The 21,316-nt window shown below is 39.0% G+C and overlaps 1 protein-coding gene across 3 annotated transcripts in view; it reads left to right on the plus strand.

Moving 5' to 3' along the window:
* LOC147164283 (protein mono-ADP-ribosyltransferase PARP4-like) overlaps nucleotides 1-21,316 on the plus strand; it is a 49,848-nt gene that overhangs the window by 20,883 nt on the left and 7,649 nt on the right. For all 3 annotated transcript variants that reach the window (XM_086091525.1, XM_086091527.1, XM_086091526.1), the window contains exons 10-28: nucleotides 4,282-4,433; nucleotides 6,493-6,624; nucleotides 7,608-7,706; nucleotides 7,851-8,034; nucleotides 9,874-10,015; nucleotides 10,540-10,685; nucleotides 10,786-10,917; nucleotides 12,133-12,219; nucleotides 12,291-12,455; nucleotides 12,580-12,626; nucleotides 13,912-13,993; nucleotides 14,236-14,373; nucleotides 14,464-14,653; nucleotides 16,410-16,537; nucleotides 17,454-17,641; nucleotides 17,965-18,064; nucleotides 18,180-18,350; nucleotides 20,773-20,853; nucleotides 20,941-21,021. In XM_086091525.1, coding sequence (XP_085947651.1) covers nucleotides 4,282-4,433; nucleotides 6,493-6,624; nucleotides 7,608-7,706; nucleotides 7,851-8,034; nucleotides 9,874-10,015; nucleotides 10,540-10,685; nucleotides 10,786-10,917; nucleotides 12,133-12,219; nucleotides 12,291-12,455; nucleotides 12,580-12,626; nucleotides 13,912-13,993; nucleotides 14,236-14,373; nucleotides 14,464-14,653; nucleotides 16,410-16,537; nucleotides 17,454-17,641; nucleotides 17,965-18,064; nucleotides 18,180-18,350; nucleotides 20,773-20,853; nucleotides 20,941-21,021 — 2,445 coding nt within the window. The remainder of the gene's footprint in view (nucleotides 1-4,281; nucleotides 4,434-6,492; nucleotides 6,625-7,607; nucleotides 7,707-7,850; nucleotides 8,035-9,873; nucleotides 10,016-10,539; nucleotides 10,686-10,785; nucleotides 10,918-12,132; nucleotides 12,220-12,290; nucleotides 12,456-12,579; nucleotides 12,627-13,911; nucleotides 13,994-14,235; nucleotides 14,374-14,463; nucleotides 14,654-16,409; nucleotides 16,538-17,453; nucleotides 17,642-17,964; nucleotides 18,065-18,179; nucleotides 18,351-20,772; nucleotides 20,854-20,940; nucleotides 21,022-21,316) is intronic.

The following is a 21,316-nucleotide window of genomic DNA, read 5'->3' on the forward strand; positions in this document are numbered from 1 at the left end:
ACTCACTTATATATTTTTTGATTTAGCTGCCTTCATCTCAAATCATGTATAATTGTTACTTTTTCCCCCCTAATTGTCACAAATTAGATCCTTATAGGTCAAGTTGATACAACATGTAAGCTTCCCTTAAAATAGGTTTAAAATAACCTTAAATATTGTTTCACTTTTCCCCTAACTGGTAAATGTAATGTATTTTAAACACAAAGGAGTAGTCCTAGAAGCACATTTGTAAAGTGATAAAGATATGATTAGAGAAAAAACATTAAACATAACCTGTTGAAATTAACTGCTTGTATATACAGTATATTTGTATATTTGTACAAGTAAAAGATAGTTTTCAATCACATGATCAGGACTGTATTTGTTTGTCTGCTATGCTGGAGATGGAGATCCAGAGGGTACAGTGCCTTGAGAAACTGTTCATACCCCTTGAATTTTTTTTCTCGCATTTTGCCGCCTTACAACCACAAATGTAAATGTTTTTATGGAGATTTGACGTGTGTATGACCAACACAAAGTAGCACACTGTTGTAAAGTGGAGTGGAAGATACAAGGTTTTCAAAATGTTAAGCAATTAAAAACCTGCATTTGTATTCAGCCCCCTGCACCAATACTTTGCACAGCGACCTTTTGCTGCAGCAGCTCAAATCTTTGAGGGTAAGTCTCTACTGGCTTTGCACATCTAGACACTGACATTTTTACCCATTTTTCTTTGCAAAAAGCTCAAATTAAGACTAGATTGGATGGAGAACGTGTGAACAACAATTTTCAAGTCTTGGGATTTTGGTGTAGACTTTGACTAGGCCATTCTAACACATTAATATTCCATGATATAAACCATTCTATTGTAGTTCTGGATTTATGTGTATGGTAATTGGACCAGTGCCTATGCTTAAATCTGTGATTCATCAATAACTTTTAACTTGAAAGTGTGCGTATTATGGTGCGTATTAGGAAAAAAATTATAACCTCCTCCTCAGATCTTTCACACGCAGAAATGATGATGAATCATATTTTGGAGGGGGAAAAAACCCATCAAACATACATATTTTACCTAAGAAGTGCAATGTACTGAAACTGCAGTTATTTATAAAGTCAATAAAAACACTTTAAACGATAATAACAAAAAAAAATTATTTGCAAATGAGTTGACCAATGTCCTAAATTACCGTAAAGGACACTTCTCATCATTTATATCTTCATTCTGTTCAAGTGTGTGTAAAGCTATCGACCCGCTTACATTTTCTGCTTAATCCAAGGCTTCAAAGTTTTCATATTAATCAAGTACACATGCACACTACAAATATAAAATATCATTCCCAGAAATGTATAATTGAAAAACTACTGTCAAAAAGATCAAAGGCACACACGTATTTGCTGGGGTTACTTGTGACGCAACTCCGATTGGCATGGCTTAAACATTTTCTGTTGATTTCAGCGCTGATGTCATGAATTTGATCAACTTAGAAATGCCTCTTTGCTGTGCTATATTTATTCCTTATTATTATTATTATTGTGCAGTGTTTGTTCCTTCTCAGCAATTAATTAAATATTTTTTCTATGCATGTTGTGTGCAGAATTCTCTAATATAACATTGGAATTTGTTAAAAATGATTGGCATCATTATTTCTTGTCACTTACTGTGTTAAGCAAGCTTTTCTAAGATGCCAACCTTTTGAAAATATAAAGTTATGAAGGTTTTGGGGCCATCTCCAGCATCTTCAAACCTTCGGAAATTGGCTAAGATACGTCAAATGAATAAATTGGCAGTAGCCAGACTGATCATTTGAATCACTCAAGGGATTTCTCCACATTATCAATCTTGGACTGCTTAATCTGGATCTGTTTAGGAAAGGCGGGACATTCATTAAAATACTTTTAGGTGATAGGCCAATGTGGCCATTTGTGCACGCCTATCAAACTTTTGTTTTGACCAATCACGGCAACGGATGAAAATGTTGTCATCGTCGTCGCAGGTTTAAAACAAAAAAAGCAAAAAAACAAAAAAAGCTTTTACCAGCTAAAAATGCTCGAAGCACTTCTCGCTGTTCTTCTTTGAAAATGGAAGCACTTTAAGCACTTTAAAACCACCCCCGCTATTTTCTTAAAGGTTTCATGTTATTCAACTTTTCAACATACTAAAATGGTTCTCAAATGTGTAAAAGACATGTCTGTGATGTGTATTTGTCAAAATTTACTTTGGATCTAATATTTTTGCTGTCTCTAAATCAGCCAAAAAATGCTCTGTTCAACAGTCTGTTTTAGGGGTGTGTCACTTTTATGTAAATAGCTGCATCAGGCCACCCCTGGGCCATACCCTTCTCTCTCGAAGGGGCAGTGATTTCGGTTATGGTAGCCATGTGCTAATGTTGTGAATGGAAACAACTGACCATGGGAGCAAAAGAAAAGAAAAATACAGACATGTCTTTTACACATTTGAGAACTATTTTAATAAGTGGAAAAGTGGCATAACGTTTTACCATAAGAAAAAGTAGCATAACGTTACTACAGAGACGATGTTGCAAATGCAGCTCTGAACAGGCTTTCACTAACAAAACAGTCCTTTGAGAAATGATCTCGGTACACATCCTTCAAAAATAAAATTAATACACTTCTTCTCAAAGACTTGGGACGAAGGAAGCAACCACTTTTTCCTTGATCATTGTTCTCTCCACGGAGCATTTGTGTGCAGTGGGAGAAAAATAAAGGAGCAGCCAGCTTCTCAAATTTCAGTGGGCGTGACAAACCTTTACCGGAGGCGGTGCCACTAACCAGAGGGGGCTGGGTCGAGTGCACTTCCGTGTCTTTTTGAGGTCACTAAGTCACGGAAGTTTAATCTGCCCGTTTGAAGCACGCATTTTAAAATGGAGGAGAAAGTTAAGAAGTCGCAGACTGACTTTTTTTCATACCTGGTTGGATTGTAGACAGGCCGGGGATGCATATTATTGCTAGAAAACCCCACTAAAGTGAATTTGCATACTAGAGGACCTTTAAGATGGAACCCAGGGGCAGCAGATACAATGAAAACAGCAGAGGCTTACAAATTGAACTTGTGAACTTCCAAACATTCCATCATGCATGTGAATTCATACTGCACATATTCGTCCAACCACTTTTTTTTTTTTGCTCGACATAGTTAAGAAGAGATTACAATGATAATGAAATCACACAATGTACCATCACAAAACAGTCAAAAGTTGACTACTGAGCGCACCAAATTCCCTACAGCGCAACAGGCCAAGCAATGTAGCATAATCACCAGCAGCCAATGATGGCCAAGCTGAGCATATCATAACGCAACATTTGAGTCGGGTGTTTGTCATGACCTCTGCCGAATCTCTGAGACTGACTCACCGAACCCTAAACCTGGGTTCGATCGAACCCCTTAAGAACCACTGTGTACTGTATATTTAGTTGGTGTATTTTTACTGAGAGTTAATTACACAATCCACGTAGGAGGACTTTTATTTACTAATTATGTTTTAAGGTATATCACTGTATAGTCAGTGAGTGAATACAAAAATGTTATGTGCTAATTTGTCCTGGTCAAACATATAATCTCAACACACTACATTCAAGTGTATCATTGTAAGGACAAAATATAAAAAAGGTTCAAGGGGTATGACTAATTATTCAAGGCACTGTACGCGATTAGCTGTCGACCAATTTCAGGCCCAAAGACAACTGGGATAACCTCCAGCACGCCCACAACCTTTGTGAAGATAAGCAGTTCGGAAAATTAATGAATGAATGTACGCTTTTTACACCCGGTGTCAAGTCATGTTTGTTTTTGCCGAATTTGGTTAATAGTAGCTAGGGTATAAATTCTGCAGTTTTATTAGATGTGAAAAGATTATCGCAGAGGAGCACGGGGTCCCTGTAGTCAAGTTCCGAGTGGGCGGAGCATTTCAGAATGTGACCACATTTGGAGCGAACACTTGGAACTATCCTGCATGAATGAGAAAGAAGCTACTCTCTTAATTACATGCTGGTATAGCGTCAAAAACATACGTGGAGATCCAGTTACTATGTAGGCCTACTGTTGTTCTAACTACAACTAAAATGACTGATGTGGTGTTATTTAGATCAAATTGGAATATGATTGGCAGTTAAGTCATGTACACATTCGCCACAAACATTTGCTGCAGGACTGAAGCTCTTTCTTTGTGTCAAATGACTCCGAAAATTATCTACCGCATATGCCTGCCCCTAAGGAAACAAAAAAATGCACTGCAGCTGTCATCAAGACTGACAAGAGATTTATTGTTTCTCCTTGTCTAGCTTATTCGAGACATCCTGAACGTGAGTGAGATGACTCTGAGAAGCCCCGCCCCTTCCTGCATTGGCAAGTTTCGCGCCCTGAGATGCAGCATTGAAACTGTTGAGCCCGGCTTCCCCGAATACCGCACTGTGTCATCTTTGCTCGACGACAGGTAAGAGAGTTACATCCACAGTATCATAAGGAAATCATGCAAAGCAAATCAAGGTAGAAGCAGAAGTCGCATACAGATGGCACAGCAAAAGTCAATTACCTGATGTTGAAGGAGGAGGATATAAGGGACTGCCACTGTTATTGTGTTCTTCCATTATTATACAAATTCAAAGCTTGCTGTTGCCACCGAAAGTAATTTAGTCCCGCATAGCGTAATCCAGAGAAAAGTACAAGAACAGGGAGTTTCCGTTTACCATGGTACCAACATACAACAGGATCAACAGATAATGGTATTGACTGTATGACGTTTAGAAATTACGTACGACATTCAAAGAAATTGTTTGCACAGCTGCATAAAATTACGTCATGATGCGGCACAAGAATGTAATTTTATTTACCGCCATTTCAACTTGTGCCGTAAAACGAAGAACCACGGTATATTACCTATCTGCGTGAGTGCTCAATAAAATAAAACACAGAACTTGATCCAGAGCCTACATTTATCTGTTTTGAGTTTTGAAAAACGGAACAAACTCTTTGGGTCATGCATGTTACGTTGATTCACTATAATTCTGAGCTGAAGAGGACCTTGCGAGACAGACACAGGTCCAGAAAGTAAAAATCCTGCCACAGTTTGGCTTTAGCCTCAGGTGCTACTTGCGTTTACCTGCTAGGGAGCTAGCTAGCTAGCTAGCACCCATGGTGCTCGTTTACCTGCTAGGGAGCTAGCTAGCTAGCACTAGGGGGCTAAAGCTAAACTATGGTAGGGTTTTTACTTTTCTGGACCTGGATTTGCCACCTCTGGAAACAGCTAACATCGACCCATACAATTACAAAACAATGGCACCGCTTTAGATACTGTGACAACGTGTAATGAATCCCCCACAAAGGGGCCCTTTTGTAGTTGTTGATGGCTGATAGCCAGGAGGGGGCCCCAAGAGACGGCAGATTTTTGACCATCTCAATGATACAACTGGAAACCACCGAAGACACTAAAATGACAACTCAGGATTCGTTTATATTTGGTTTTGTCAGTTTTCACAGTTTTTGACAGTTTCACTTCTATTAGAGAATAAACGACAAGCATCTTTGATATCCCCAAATGAATTATCAATCAACTAAATGGTGAAAATATCAATATTTTATATTATAATATATAACGAGAGCCAATTCAAAAAAACGGATGTCATTTTGGAGCTCAGCAGCCCAGAATTGCTCAGAAATCGTTAAAGCATCTTTTGCACTTCTGCAAATCAGAGGTCCGTATTATACACAAGTACAAAGTGAAAAACGGCATTTTAAGGATGATTTGGGGTGGGGGGCTAATTAGCACGGGTGCATGTTACACGCTGGGTTTTACAGTAGTCAGCCACCATGCTGCCCATGATGCACCTTTTGGAGGTTCTTTCAAGCTATTTGCAGTACATTTGAAGTTTGCTTTCATTGTTAAGTTATTCCTTATTAATTTTCTATTCATCAAATTATTTAATCAAAGATGTCTTTGCTTATTCATTGTTCTGTTTTTATTTTTGTGGAGAACCCTACATGGTCTTTCTGGGGCACTCAGTGAGTGTAGAAACGCTCAAAACCGTAATTACTATTAAAAAATCCAAAATATATTTAAAATTGAGAAATTATAAAATTAAAATAAAGTATTACTGAATGAATAGAGCTCCACCAGGAAAGTGTCGCATCTCTGTTCTGTTCTGTTCTGTGCTGTGCTGTGCTGTGATTTTCCAGTCTGTCTGTTGGTGTAGCTTAACAAAAGGTCAGTTGTCTGAAGCGCATGCAGTTGTCCGTGCCACCTTATTGTGCGTAGCCATTTAAGGTAGAAAGTTTCTTTCACACATGACACTTTAAGCTTTTCTTAAAAACTCAATAGATGACTAGCACACTGATTTGGAGACACGCTCTGCAGTTTCATCCCCACTGGGGCCTTTACAGCCACAGCTCCTGTGGGTCTGCTTCAGGGTTGATTGATCCCAAAGGGGGTTAAAGCGTACTTTTCATTCATAAGAGCTTCTTGTGAAGTAAATGCCTACCTTATTTGCCTTTTTCAGAGCTGTGCAGATACATCAGGTGTTACGTGTCAGCAGAGCCGTAGAGCTTCAGACCTTTAAGGGCAAGCTCGGCTACATCAAATCACTCCTTCACTCCTCAAGCACCAGCAACTTTGTTGGAATTCTGTCACGGTGAGTTTAAGTGTGACAAACACATATTTTTGACGGTCCGTCATTCGTCAACGGCTAGGTCATTATTTCAAGGCAACCCAAACTGTAATCGTTAATCAATCAATCTGTCATCATTATTTTAACCACGCTTCCATCATCGTTAAATTAAAGCCACTATTTTAGGACCATCAATAAATTTCACCGGACATTGCTTTTTAGTCCATAGAACACTATAGAACCTATGAACTATATGCAAGGTTTCTGCACTATATAAATCTGCGGTCCATGTAGGTTGGTGCGGAAAATGTAGTCAATGCAGACACACCTGGCTGCGACAAGAATAAATCAAGCTTCACTGTCAGGGAAACAGGAGTCCGGCAGTCTGTAATGATCCAGTTTTTGATAATTACGTTCAGGGACAAAAAACAAAAAATTTCCGTCATTGCTTAGTTTGTCAATTTTTCAAAGTCTCCTGTCATTCGCTATTAGTCAACAAAACAGGTGCCCATCATTGACGGATTGACTGACCTCCCGTCAATATTGATGGAATGCCTACAATCACAAATTGTGATTCCTAGATGATCCACTATATGCTGAGTTCCTTAATCCAACTTTAAAATCCATTACAAATGCAATTTATTCTCTGGATCTTTAACATGCAAAGCCTGGTGACAGCGAACAAAGTTAATTATACTACTAAAAAGAAACAATGTTACAAACTGTCTCTCTATAAACACTCCCAGAAATATTTAAGCCTAACTTTTAAGATTATTTATTTGGTAGATTTATGTTAAATTTATCTAAAAAAGAAATGTAAATGGGAACTTGTCATGTAAAACAAATAACATAAATCTTAAATTAGGCTTTAATATTTCTGTGAGTTTAAAGTTCTACCGTTTACTTATTGTATAATTGCATTTTGGACTTAAAATGTAGGGAACAAATTTGTGGTGGGAACGTCCATTCTTCAACCCAACAATCGATGCGTTTGACTCTCTTCTTAGTGGTTTACTGCTACCTTGTGTTGGAGTGGAACATCATGGGATTGAACGTACAGATGCTGGCAGTCTTGGAAAGGGCATATACTTCAGCGATAGCATGAGGTTAGTAAGCATTAAGAACATGCTTTTAAACATTGAATATCCTCGCACACTTATTTTTCTGCACTCGATCGCTGTGCACTGTTTTACCTTTTCACCCACACAAACCATCTTCACTCCGCATATCCTCCTCTACCTTCCATACAGCATCTGCCAAAAATACTCTAAACCCAGTGTCACGGACGGCTCTCGGCTGCTGCTGGTTTGTGACGTAGCTCTGGGGCGTTGCCTGGAGCTTCACCAGAGAGACCCCACTCTGACTCGGGCCCCTAAGGGGCACAACAGCGTGCATGCTGTCCGTCGCACAGCCACCGCTCACTCAGAGTTTGAGGTAGGGCTCTCAATTTTGTCCGTGTGACTAAATAGTTAAGTTCAGGGTGTTATTTAATGGTATTGATACAATATTATTATTGTACTAGCAGATTTGTGTGTTCAAGCTCTTGTATTTTAATTGCATTTACATTAGCATCTGCTTGGTGAAGTTCAATTTACAACATTCACTTTTCACATACAATTATACCCAAACAGGAAACTGCTGACGTAATAAAGCCGAAGCTTATTAATTCCCGTTCCCAGAATACAATAGGATGCAGATAATCAAGCTGGTAATTCGTCACATATCTAGTTGTGTGGATTATCAAGTTTTTGATTGATGCAAAAGTTTGTCTTCCCAATAGTCTTTGTTGATCAAAACGTTGATTTGTTCTCTTGTTGATCAGTTTTGGTCCAGTAGCATTGGATAACTAAGGTTGCATAAAACCTTTTGAATTATTGTAGTAATCAATTCATTTAACACATTAGTATTTTTATTATCATATTTAATATCAATATCTATATCAAATCAACATTTAATATCATAATTTTAAATATTAGTTTAACGAACAATTCCAGTTATGCACAAAATTTTCTTCGAAAAATTACCTCTATTCACTTACTATTTTTGTGGCACTGACTATTGTGACTACTCTGTTGCGCTCCCAAATGGACGTCTCTTGAATGTGTGTAGTCAGTGACGAGAGCGCGGCATGGGGGAGGGTGACTCTCCCAATCGCATTTTGTTTCTTTAGGAACGCGAGGAAGGCTTACCTCGCTTTCTTTATACTCGTAAACAACAATAGCGGCGTATGTACAAAATGTATTAAACCGGAAATTATTTTTGAAGAATGAATTTCATAGTTATGTTGGTAACCAAATAAATCATATGGAGCAAACTTGTCATTACAGTCGAGGTTCCTTTTAAATTTAACGAGCAATAAATGAGTAATTTTTTAGAAATGTTTTATTTCTTTTTAATAGTGTGTTTGCACTTATTTCGATATTGCATTTTATTTATATTGATTCCATTTTGTCTATTCATTTCAATGGAAAAAAATTACCTTGCTTTATGAACATTTCAGGTTATAAACGTGTCCATGGAACCAATTACTTTTGGAACTTGACGTTCCACTGTATTTTTAAAACCACTCCTGCGGCACAGCTATAGGTGTGGGGGACGATGTTCTCACACATGGACACTCTCGGGACACTTAACAGCGGCCAGCTTTACATCATCAAGTAGAAATCTTCTTGCAGTTCCTTATGAAACATTTTGCACATGTCGAACACCTGCATGGATTCTAGCAAGTCAGTTTATGCTTCATCCATGTAGACAGTGTGCCTCTCCTGTAAATGGAGGAGCCGCTCCATTTGCTGGCAAGCATGTCTACTTTGTTCACTCCCAGAACAGCGCAAATGCCCAATTACAGCATTCGATATGATAATAATATTCATGTGTTCAATAAAGTTATTGCTGCAATGATTCAAATGGTTTAAATTTAGTTTGGCTTTTAAAGCAAATGTTTACATAAAATGCCACACTATGAAGGTGGGGTTTGACTTAAGAGGTTTAGGCTTAGGTTACTCAAAATTGTCCGTAAGTGTGAATGTGTTTGTGAATGGTTGTTTCTCTATATGCCCCGTGATTGTTTGGCAATCAGCTTAGGCTGAACCCCGCCTCTCGCCCAGAAAATGGATGGATAAATATTAGTTTCCTCAATAATTAATGTAGCTTAACTGATCTGGTTGCACCTTCCTGTGTTTTTACAAAGACACCTTGATCTAATTTCACTTAGAAAGAAAGGTTACGGTTCAAATATGGCTGTAGCTAATTCTGTTCCACTCCATGCTCCAGGGTGATGAGTACGTGGTGTACAGTCCGGACCAGGTCAAACTGAAATATGTTGTCCGGTTCAGCATGGATGGAGACCAAGTGAAGGCGTTCAGCCCACCTGTAGATACCTCGGCTGAGTCGTGTCTGCCCCCTGCTGACATATGTGAGCACTGCACAGCACTCGCATGCTTGGTTATGCTGAACAAAGAAGTCACGTTGATATTTTATTTTTCTTCTCTTTAAAAACGTGTATCATAAGGTCTCATCTCCACAAGATGCCATTCGTAGCTGAACCTCAGGGGTCGTGTTCACAAAGCTTCCTATTGTAGCATCGCTCCTAATTGGCACTAAAAGTTCCTTGACCAAGAGTTTTCTCTCAGGATCAGTTGGCAAAATAGCTGAGCTAAGTTTTTAGTACAGTAACAACTCCCAAACTGATATAAGACTTAATGGACCATCCTGCCATTCCCACGGTGCGTATGCATGTCAGCTAGCTGCATGGAAAGTATTTATCATTACAAATGAGTGCAATGGATTAGAACCACTCTTTTTGTAAAACAATTTGATCTTTGTGGAGAAAAATAGATGTACAGTATTATTTAAATATGATGGCAATGCCTATAACACTCAGGTCGGGAGATAATGACATCATGATAATGTGTGTGCGTGTGTGTATCTTCTTCTAAGCGGTCCTTCCTGATGATGATGATGACCTTGGAAGCATAAAGAACCCATTGGACAACGTAACTGCAGGACTGCTGGACAACTCGGGGCAACAGCTCCCCCTGCAGGCTGTACACGTGAAGTGCAAGTTGATGGATTTGCTCTCTCATGTAGGAGCATTTTTCACATTAAGGGACTTTGGTTATATGTCTTCACATTGCACCATCATTGGAAGACAGCCATTTATTTGATCATGTTATCTTTTTGTAGGTCATCATATTCCAAAAGTACACCAATCAGAGCAACGTGCCCATTGAAGCCAAGTATGTCTTCCCTTTGGACGAATATGCAGCCGTGTGTGGCTTTGAAGCCTTCATTAATGGAAAACATGTGGTCGGACAGGTACAGTATCTTGTCAAATCCGCTTACTTGAGCCGTCTCTCTGTTTAAAGGGTTAAAACTCCTCATTGCCCTCTTCCGCAGTAACGCAGTGTTAAAGGGGGACAGGAGCCTCTTTATAAGTCGACGTCGAGAAAGACTCATCTAGGTTTCTAACTGCCTTAATTTTATACCAACAGTCCAGTCTTAATTCAGTTCAGCGCTACGAACAAATACCTTATTTGAGTAACCAAATTGCACCCAAAAAAAAAAAGCACTAAACTGAACATGATATTTTTACAGCAGCTCTTTCTCTAATGGACTTGGGCTTTTTTAATTGACCTAGATAAGTTTAGCTATCTTTATAAAGATGGTTCGGACTCTATGTGAACTTAAATACACTATGGGGTCGTTTTTATGACAGTGATCATTTATATTAATATTCATTCACTAAATAGTCTAAGTGGAAAACTTAATAAGAATGACAAAAATAGCTTTAAATTTAAGACAGAAGATTTAATAGCAAAAGCAATAGCCCAAAAGTTGCAATAGCCAAAAAGTAATACAAAATGAAAATAGGCAAAAAGAAAAATAATGAAAATTTAATAAACCAAATATTGCTTTCAAGTTTGGTTTGGTTTGGTTTATTGAACATATAAATGCAACAAGAAAAGTGAAAGAAAGAAAGGAAAAGTTAAAAAGGAAAATAATTATTAGTAAAGTTAGAATGTACATGTTCAAAGGGAGTAGGAAGAAGTACAAGAACTTATCTAGTTTATTATAAACCTAATGATGACCACATTTCATTGATGTTAATATACATTTGGCTAATAGTATGAAATTTGGTCACATTTTGTGAATGTAATGGCTTCAATTTTAATAAAAGGCTGTACGTGGGAGTAGTGGTTAGCATGTCACACAGTCAGGAGATCGGCCATATCTATGTAGAGTTGGTTTTCTGCTGATATTGGATGTTTCTCCCATATTCCAAAAATTTGCATGTTAAGTAGAGGTGTGAATGGTTGTTTATTTTATAAATATAATCAGCTGAGACTGCATTTCCCCGCCACCCAAATGAGGACAAGCAGCATAAATAATGGATAAATAATGGATTGATGGATGAGCATTAAAACACAACAACAGCTCAGGCTTTTCGATAGTCAAAACAGTCAGCAATAGGCAGTAATTCAGAATTCAGTCGCTTGTCTGATCTTTTCCATGCATGTCTTTGTCTGTCAGGTGAAGGAGAAAGAGGAGGCCCGTAAGCAGTACAAGCAGGCTGTAGAGAAGGGCCATGGAGCCTACCTCATGGACCAGGACGCCCCAGTAAGCAAGCCACACAAGTCGTCAATAGAGCTGATGTCACATGCAGTGCTGCCTCTAACCCTTGCTTGCAGGACGTTTTCACCATCAGCGTGGGCAACCTGCCAGCAGGCGCCAGCGTGCTCATTAAAGTGACCTTTGTGTCCGAGCTCATCGTCAAGGACGGGAGTGTTTTCTTTGCCCTGCCTGGTAGTGTTGCACCGTGGCAGGAAAGGGCAGCGCTCAACCAGACTACGCAGGTGAGACCGACCTGGCTAGGATTCAAAGAGAAACTACAAGGCATTTTTATTATAATTTTAGGAACAATAATATATAAAGAAATTCACATTCAGGCAAACGCTCATGTTTTTGTGCTTTCAACAGGTGACCGTGGACAAAGTGTGTGTAACGGATGACGCAGCAAATACAAGGTTTGCTTGAAAGTAAATGTTCCACAAGTCATCACAAAACTGGAAATCACTTTTTGTTTTTAATTTTTCTCAATCCATCCACACCAAACATTTAAAAACAAAAAAGTATGCTTTCATTCGGTTGTGATGGTGATTTTTATTTATTTATTTATTTAACCTTTATTTATCCAGGTTAGGCAGTTTACAACAGATTCTGAAATGCTACTAAGGCTGCAGTGAGCATAGTATAACAAAGCACAATAAATGCAGCCAATACGAATAAGTACAAAAAATACACATCTCTGGCGTCAAACTGAAACTTTGTACCTCCAAAATACTCACTTTTCAGAAGACCCTAAAAACGTTCAACAATTAACATTACACCATCAACACTTTAAATGGTCAATAATTTGTAAAAAAAAATAATTAAAATAAAATAACTAAATAAATAACACACACTTGCAGACTGACCAACAATATACATAGATAATAAAACAAAAACTATATATAAATATATAGGCCAGTGATAAACAACAAACTACAATGCTGTAGTTACATATTTGCATAATGATTACGTTACATCTTAGCATTTGATGAATGAAGGGTTCATAATAGGCTAAAAACAGGTGCTGATATTATGTACGGTACCCCTCACTAACTTTTCAAATAGTGATGGGGCAAGTATTGATACCAGGTATCGGTATTGGGCCGATAACCAGCCTAATTTCAAGAGCAAAAATATAAAAATTCCATTAATTTCATGCAATTTTAAGGGAAAATGCTATATTGGGATGTATAGGTCTTAGTTTAAAATTATCTGTCATTATTTTTTGGGGGAGGGTGGGAATTGTATGTGTCAAAAGTGCTAGTGATATCAGTACTTTCTATTTGTATCGGTGATTACTCAAGAGTTGACTACTCATACTGGTATCTGTCTGACAAATACGAACATCCCTATTTTTAAACATTGCAAAAATGTAAGTGCATAATTTAGAACTGAGAAAAATTAAGAAAATGTAAGAGGCCATATTGACCTATTTTAGTGGTCATATTTTGTGAATAATATATGCTGTAAGTGATTTAAGTGGCATTAAAATGACGTTTTTAAATCTTAAACATGCAGATAACTTGCTTCGCTCCTATGTTGTTTGATTCACCATTGTGCTGTGTGATCAGGAAATCGCTGTCTGATTAGCTATAAAATAGCAGCTGTTTTGGCATGTGACGGTGCATCAGAAAAATCTGGCTGATACAATATGCACTTATCTTTAAGTTTGTGTGCTAATAAAGTCATCGGTCCCTTCAGAGAGTTCAGCCTGGACATGTCCATTGAGATGCCGTATGAGATCAGCAGCGTGCAATGCATTACGCACAAAGTCAAGATGAAGGTTGGTCACATTACTTTCATGTATTATTATTGCATCGTCACAAACTATTTTTTTAATTTGTGCAGTATTTGTTTTTGTACTTTTCAGGACAGTTTTCATATTTTAGTTCACATAAAAATGTGTGATCAGTAGTCTGCCTTTCAACATCACACATTATCACGATGCCGTGACGGTGCTGATAATTTTGCTCTCTCTGATCACGATATTAATACATTTAATATACCTTGAGTGTTATCCCGCAGAGGACCGACTGCAAGGCAGTAGTGAGTGTGCTGCCAGGGCAGGGCATGGCTCCAGAAGGATTCCAGCTGTCAATCACTCTGTTGGAGGTACATCTGCCTCGGATGTGGGTGGAGGAACACCCTGACAAGGACAGCCAGGTCTGACAGTTTGGTGTCTGTCTATCAGCCTTCATCTGTAGCTTCACTCCAAGAATTGTTTTTTTTATGACCTGATTGTCGATCCCACAGGCCTGCATGTTAGTTTTCTACCCTAATTTTGACATCAAGCCCACTTCTGGATCCGATGAAGTTGTCATTTTGCTGGACACGTCTGAGTCCATGCGGGGAGAGCCTTTACTCTCGGCCCAGAGGATTGCCCAGCATGTCATCAGAACACTGAAGGGTGACCTTAAAATCAACATCATCTTGTTTAGCACAGGTCAGTACCGCATTTTTTTAAATATTTTTTTGTGACTGATCCCTTAGCGCTGCTCAGTCTGTCAAGCTTTTGAAAAAACAAAACAATTCCATAGTCTGCTTTCTAGAGAGAAAAACATATCCAACAGTGTAAATTTAACACAAAAGCAATTTAACTTTGAAAACACATCAAATAATATAATAAAAATTCAGATGAAAGCTAGCATAGCATGCAGATAGAGGAGCAAAAAATCAACCACAGCATGGTGTATGATATAGACAATGGTATTTACGAATTAGGGATGTTCGATACCACTTGTTTTGAGACCGATACTGATACTCAAATCTTCAGTACTCACCGATACCGATATCAAGTGCCGATACATTAGTACTTAGGATACATAGAATAAAAAATAAATTAAAAAACAATGACAGATTTTTTTTAAAGACCTATGGTATCCCAATTATAGCAAATTTCCTTAAAATTGCTTGAAATTAATGGCAATTATATTCTTTCAATTTGCTCATAAAAGTAATTTTGCACACAAAATGAATAAAATAAAATAGATAAATAAAATGAAACAAATAATCCAATGGCCAAGAAAAAAAAGTTCCAATTAAAATATGTGGTTGTAAAACAGTGACACACATTAGCTACTGGAGCATTGCCCTGCAGGCCACATCTTAAATCGGGAGCCATTACTAAAAGTCAGTTGGATATGATTACATGGAAGCAAGATAAAACCACAAGAATATACCACAATCGAATCCCTAACACTAGTCAGATCATTGCCATCATAAAATCGGTCCAATTTTTATTGTTTATTTTTTAGATAAATACTTTACAGGCTCTTTCTTACCTTGGAGCAAACATAGGAATGCGTGTTTATCTTGGAGACATTTAGCTAATTGGGGTGAGGCCGTCAATACTGTGTAATCCATTGAAGACGTCGCTCCACTTTGTGGATTCCTCATGTCCAATTTACACAATCTATAGGTACACCGCTTCACTATTTTTGCTTGTTGTTTGTTGGAACTTTGTTTGGTTTGGTTTTTATCGAAGCTGACAAAAATTTTGTGAATGGAATTTTCAATGAATTTCAATGGAGCGGATACGAGTTTGACAGACCTTGGCCGTTTGGGCGTGGTTTGCGAAAGATCAAAGCCACACTGCAATAATGCTCCATCTGCTGGTCAAACCTGCGCACATGGTATTTTTAAACTACGTATTGACGAATCTTCATTCCTTGCTGTCATCTAATAAACCTCACCATTTCATATGTTCAGTAGAGTTTCGGTGGATGTCGTCTATCTTTTTCAACTGTGGGATTTTGTCATCCTTTTAAAGTATGATTTACACAAGTACAGTTGACCTTTCAAGTCTGTGTCGTTTATGTCTGTGGATACGTGTTCAAAACTGTATTTTTTAATACATGATAATGCTACAGTATTCTAAGTGGCTAATCCTAGATGTTGGAGAGTAAATCTGTATTGTTGTATGTATATATTTGTATTAGCGGTACAGTAATGCAAGTGAAGTGCTTGTGAACAGGGATATTGTTGTTTATATGGTATGCGGATTTCCATAATCATAAGATGGAAATAATATTTGACCTGAATGATCATAACATTATAAAATAATTGGGGGCTTTAAGACTGTGTGTGCATTTTTCAGCCATGTATCCTCAAGTGATGTAATGGCATGGCAATGACTTGTAGTAGCCTTAAATGATGGTTTGTTTGTTTTTTCATTCGATTTTGTTGTGTTGTATTGTCAGATTACACACAAGTTTTCCTGACAGCGCAGCCACTTGACACTGCTCGACCAGCTGCTGAGAGCTTCATACAAGTCATCCATCCAGCCAGCCATTATCTGAACCGCTTGTCCTCACAAGGGTCGCAACAGGTCAGTCCTGACCAATGTTATTTTAGTTAACTAAAACTAACGAAAAAACAAAAATTCAAAAAACTATTTCGGTAACGAAATAAAATAAAAACAAAAAATGTTTTTAAACAACGAAAACTAACTGAAACTACATTTTATGTTTACAAAACTAACTAAAACTAACTATAATAAATTTTAGTAAAAATGTCCTTTGTTTTAGTCTTGTTTGAAAGTGTGCCATACAAAGGTGACGTCATCTAGCAGCAGCCAATAGATGACGTTGCTCCCTTGGTGTTTTTTAAATATTGTGCACAAGTAATACACTTTTTTTTTAAACTAAAACTAATACTAAAACTAGCCTAAAAATAAGCATTTATGAAATAACTAAAACTATTAAAAACTAACTAACTAACCACCTTGAAAACTAATCAAAACTAATTAAATTGAAAAATTCCAAAACTATAATAACCCTCCTGGTCCTGACTATTTATAGAAATGTTTTAAGAAAAGTTTCATTAGTATTCATTAAAATGTGACCTGTAAAAAGCCCAAAATGGTGCACCATTCCCAAAATAAATTCATAACGGCAGAGGTTGATAGCTATGCCTCCCAATTTTTACAAATATAGGTGAAACACAATTGGGAATGCTTTGTTAAAAAATTGTAGACGCTATTAAGCCATTGCACAGGAATCTATAAAATATTGATGTTCATGACAGGTCTCTTTTTTTTCTTTTTTTTTCTTTCAAATATAATTTTTTTTGCCAGGCGCTATGAGTGTGCAGTTTGGTGAGTTTTCATTCATGTTTAGTTCCTCAAAAATGTGATTGTTTGCAGAGAAGAATATTAAATAATAAGAATTCCTACAAAAACATTAAGTTGCTGCTCCGGCCCTAAATATGTGAAAAATATGCCCTCTTGCTATCTCTCCTATCAGTCCATCTCACCAGTGGGGGGCAGCACTGAGCTTTGGCGGCCCCTGCAGGCTCTCTCTCTGCTACCTCCATCCAAAGGCATCCGCAATCTTTTCCTACTGTCCGATGGCCACCTTCAGAACGCCGATGTCACTTTGCAGCTGCTCAGGGATAATGTTGAGCACAGCCGCCTCTTCATCTGTGGCATCAGGTCAGACAAGTGTCAAGTGGGTTGCAGATTACACTCAAATCACAGGATTTGTTTGCTACTGGTTTATGGCTAAAATACAGGTGCACTTTGGATTAGGGCTGAACCATATATTGCTTCTTGATCAAAATCACGTGATTATGAGATTGCCAAAGCTGGACCATATCCCAGTTGACTAGACAAAAGGCAGGGTACTGGTGGCCAATCGTAATTGAACATGAAAGAAAAACATTAAAACGGCTCCTTTTATATGAATCAAGACTAAAGAGATTAGAATTGTGGGTTGTCTATTTCCAGTGGGTTATCTATTGTATTTTTCTTTTCAGCTCTACAGCCAATCGGCACATGCTGAGAGCACTTGCCGAGGCAGGGAGCGGAGCCTATGAATTTTTTGATGTTAAAAACAAACACAAGTGGGCAGAGAAGGTGAGGAAAATAAATGTGACACATATTTGTCTTCCGATTTGCTTTTAACAGTTGGACTGTTGGCAGTTGCTATGGAAACAAACCTAGAATGTCTCGTGTCCTGTCTCGGTCGCAGGCGGAATGTCAGGTGAGGCGCATGGCGTCTCCCGGCTGCAGTTCTGTGTCAGTGAAATGGCAACAGTTCAACCCGTCGGCACCCACTCCCGTGCAGGCCCCCAAGCAGCTCCATGCGCTGTTCAACGACTGCCACACGTTGGTCTATGGCTTTGTGCCACACTGCACACAGGTATGACGTCGTTCAGTGATTTGAACATGTTCAAAATCACAATCAACTTTATTGGCAAAGCTTTTTAAAACGGACAAAACTTTAGTACTACAGCAGACAAGATACTTTCACTTCATACAAGCCCGCCGGCTGCCTATTTGTGGCCCTCTCACTATTCTGGCTCTTTCCGAGATCAGACTAGATTGGTCATTCTCAGAGTAGTAGTATAGCCATAAGCCACAGTGCGCCATTGACGAACCCATGCATTGTGCATGTGAGGCTGGTGGCACACGAGGTTGGCCCGAATTACAAAATGTGTTTTGGTTTGGTCAGCACATGTCTACCGAGACTCGTCTCCTTGCCACTGATACACACAGAAGCATGTTACTGGGTCACTGAGTTCACTGCTACAATTTTTCACTTTCACTGACACTTTGCCAGCGTTAAAAGCCTATTTTATATGAAAATGGAGTGTTGGCTGCCAAAAGAAAAATGTACAGGTAAAGTCACCAGTTCAAAGTAGACTAAAAGATTTTTGCATTTCATTCTCCCTCCCAATTTTGAAACAGCATTATGAAAAGAAGCATAAGGACTTTGAAGAGAAATTTTTAAACAAACCTGATATAAGAAATAAAAATGCACACAAATCATCATATCAAGCTGTTAGCATAATTCTTGTGACAGCGTCAAAAAGGGAGTTTGTTTGGCATGCCAAAATGGAAATCACATTTGAACCCCTATGAGAAACAACAACTTGGGACTACATTTTCCGTCGTCTGGTCCCTGGTCACCAGGGCCCCTCTTTGTAGCAAAGTCTGGAGGAGCGCCCCTGGTGGCCGGGCTTGCACCCGCAGCTCCCAAAAAAGTACAGACTTTGATATCTATCCCAACCAGAAGTTTGACAGCTGCGTGCGTTGATGTGCAGTTGTTTGTCTTAGAGAAGAGCATCTGAGACATTTTTGTGCATGATGGTGCGGTGTGTAGATGAGGTGGTTTCCCCCAGCCTCACCTGCTATCTGCTCCAATGGCAGATGTCGGGTGTAACGCTGAGTTAGGGAAGCTTGTAGGAGAGAAGTTAAGGGATGACGGTGTTGAACGTAGAGCTGAAACCCACAAACAGGTTCATCATCGCAGAGGAGATGTGTGTTACTGCATCATTGTTCATCCAACTGCAGGGGATCCAGTAGGAGTCCTGTTACACTCTTCAGGTGGCCCAAAATGAGGCATTCAAAGGACTTTCGGACTACAGATGTAAGAGTGACAGGCCTTGAGTCTTTCAATTCAGAAATTGGAGGTTTCTTGTGGATTTTGACAATAGCAGTTACAGAGGAAGAAGAGCTGAGTGAAGACTTCAGCCAGCTGATCAGTGCAGACTTTCAGGCAGGAGGGAGAGACGCCATCAGGGCCAGGAGTCTTATTTACATATTTCACCCTGACACTCTGTTAATGAATGGTGAAGGCCAGCAGGAAGTCAGAGATGTCACGATGGCTGCCAGAAGTGTGATGAAGGTCATTGGAGGTGGGAATTGGTGTGTGTGGTGTGTGAAAAGGTCCTTTTGAAATCTTAGTGGAACAGATTTAGGTTATCATCCAGGGCATTGTCATACTCCACTTTAATCACTTGTATTTGATGATGGCTTTACAGACCAGATTTGTGTTGTTGCCTGTATGTTTGTATTAAGTGGATTAAACTGACTCAGATGAGCCCAAAGTTTTTTTGTGTGCTATAGCAGTGGTCTTTCTGGTGGACATAAATTTATGGTTGAGGTTTGTTGACGTTGCCAAGAATAATAAAGACGGATGATTTTGTTTCAATCGAATTCGATCAAAGTTTTGTGAGCCTTCCATATTAGCCTGAGGTGGAATAAAAACACCAGAAAGGATAAAGGAGAAAAACGAATGTGATGAGTAGAATTGCTTTTAGTTCATAGTCAGTGACACTGGATATGGACTGGACTGCATTGTTTATTGTGACATCGATCCATATGCCAATCTTTGTTTGTACGTAGAAGCATATTCCACCACCTTTTGTTTTCCCTGAAAGCTCGATCCCCTTGATGAAATTGGAAGCTGAGCAGTTCCGGCATCTGTTCGGGGATACGTTCACTAAGCCAAGTCAGCCAGTTCGTCCATTTTGTTGGGCACAGAGCATACTAGGTCAGTCTATGGAAGCAGTGTTCGGTATAATCGCTGGCCAGGTTTGACCAGTACGCCAGTGTGCTTCTCTCTGCGCTGTATGTGTCTCTGCCAGTCAAGACTCACCCGGCATGTTTTGCTCTTTGCTATCACTGGTACCCTTTTGGGGTGGCATCACCAAAAAAAAGCACACATTCAAAGAAAAAGTCATAAAGTAAGTTTAGATGCTCCTGTAGCTGAGGTAGTACGGTATTTTCAGAAGCCGATTTGGTTTAATTACTGATCTGAGTTTGTTTGCCTGTTGTAGGCCACCCTGCTCGGAAACCTGAGCGGCCAGGAGCTAAGAACCATGGTGTCCACCAGTGAACTGCAGAAGACGACGGGCACGGTAAGAGAATGTGACCCTCTGTAAAGTAACATAGGTTGCTATTTTCATGATGATGATGATGATGTGGTTGGTAAATGTGCTACACAGTTTCTTCACAAGCTGACAGCGAGAGCGCTCATCAGAGACTATGAAGACGGAAGTCTGGATTCCAACGAAGCTGAGCATGAGGTATCATACAAATCTACAAACTAATAGGCCAGTCTAAGTGCTCTTTAACTGCGAAGCCACGCTCTTGTAGCACGTGCAGAATGAGGCTTGTATCTTTCTGAAATGACCAGGGATATCCCTGATAAAGATTCTAAAACCTGTACGTACCTTTCAATATTTATGGTGGCAAACCCCCATAGAGGCCCACAGATGCTGGCTTTTGAACTTTGTGCTAAGAATTTAAATTCTTATTCCTAAACAGTTGGAAATGTGGACTCATCAGACCGCGTCACACCTTTCCCGTTCGTGTCAATGG

The sequence above is a fragment of the Leptonotus elevatus genome, chromosome 12 (genome assembly GCF_054856555.1).
Source record: "Leptonotus elevatus isolate MCC_2025b chromosome 12, RoL_Lele_1.0, whole genome shotgun sequence".
Taxonomy (NCBI): domain Eukaryota; kingdom Metazoa; phylum Chordata; class Actinopteri; order Syngnathiformes; family Syngnathidae; genus Leptonotus; species Leptonotus elevatus.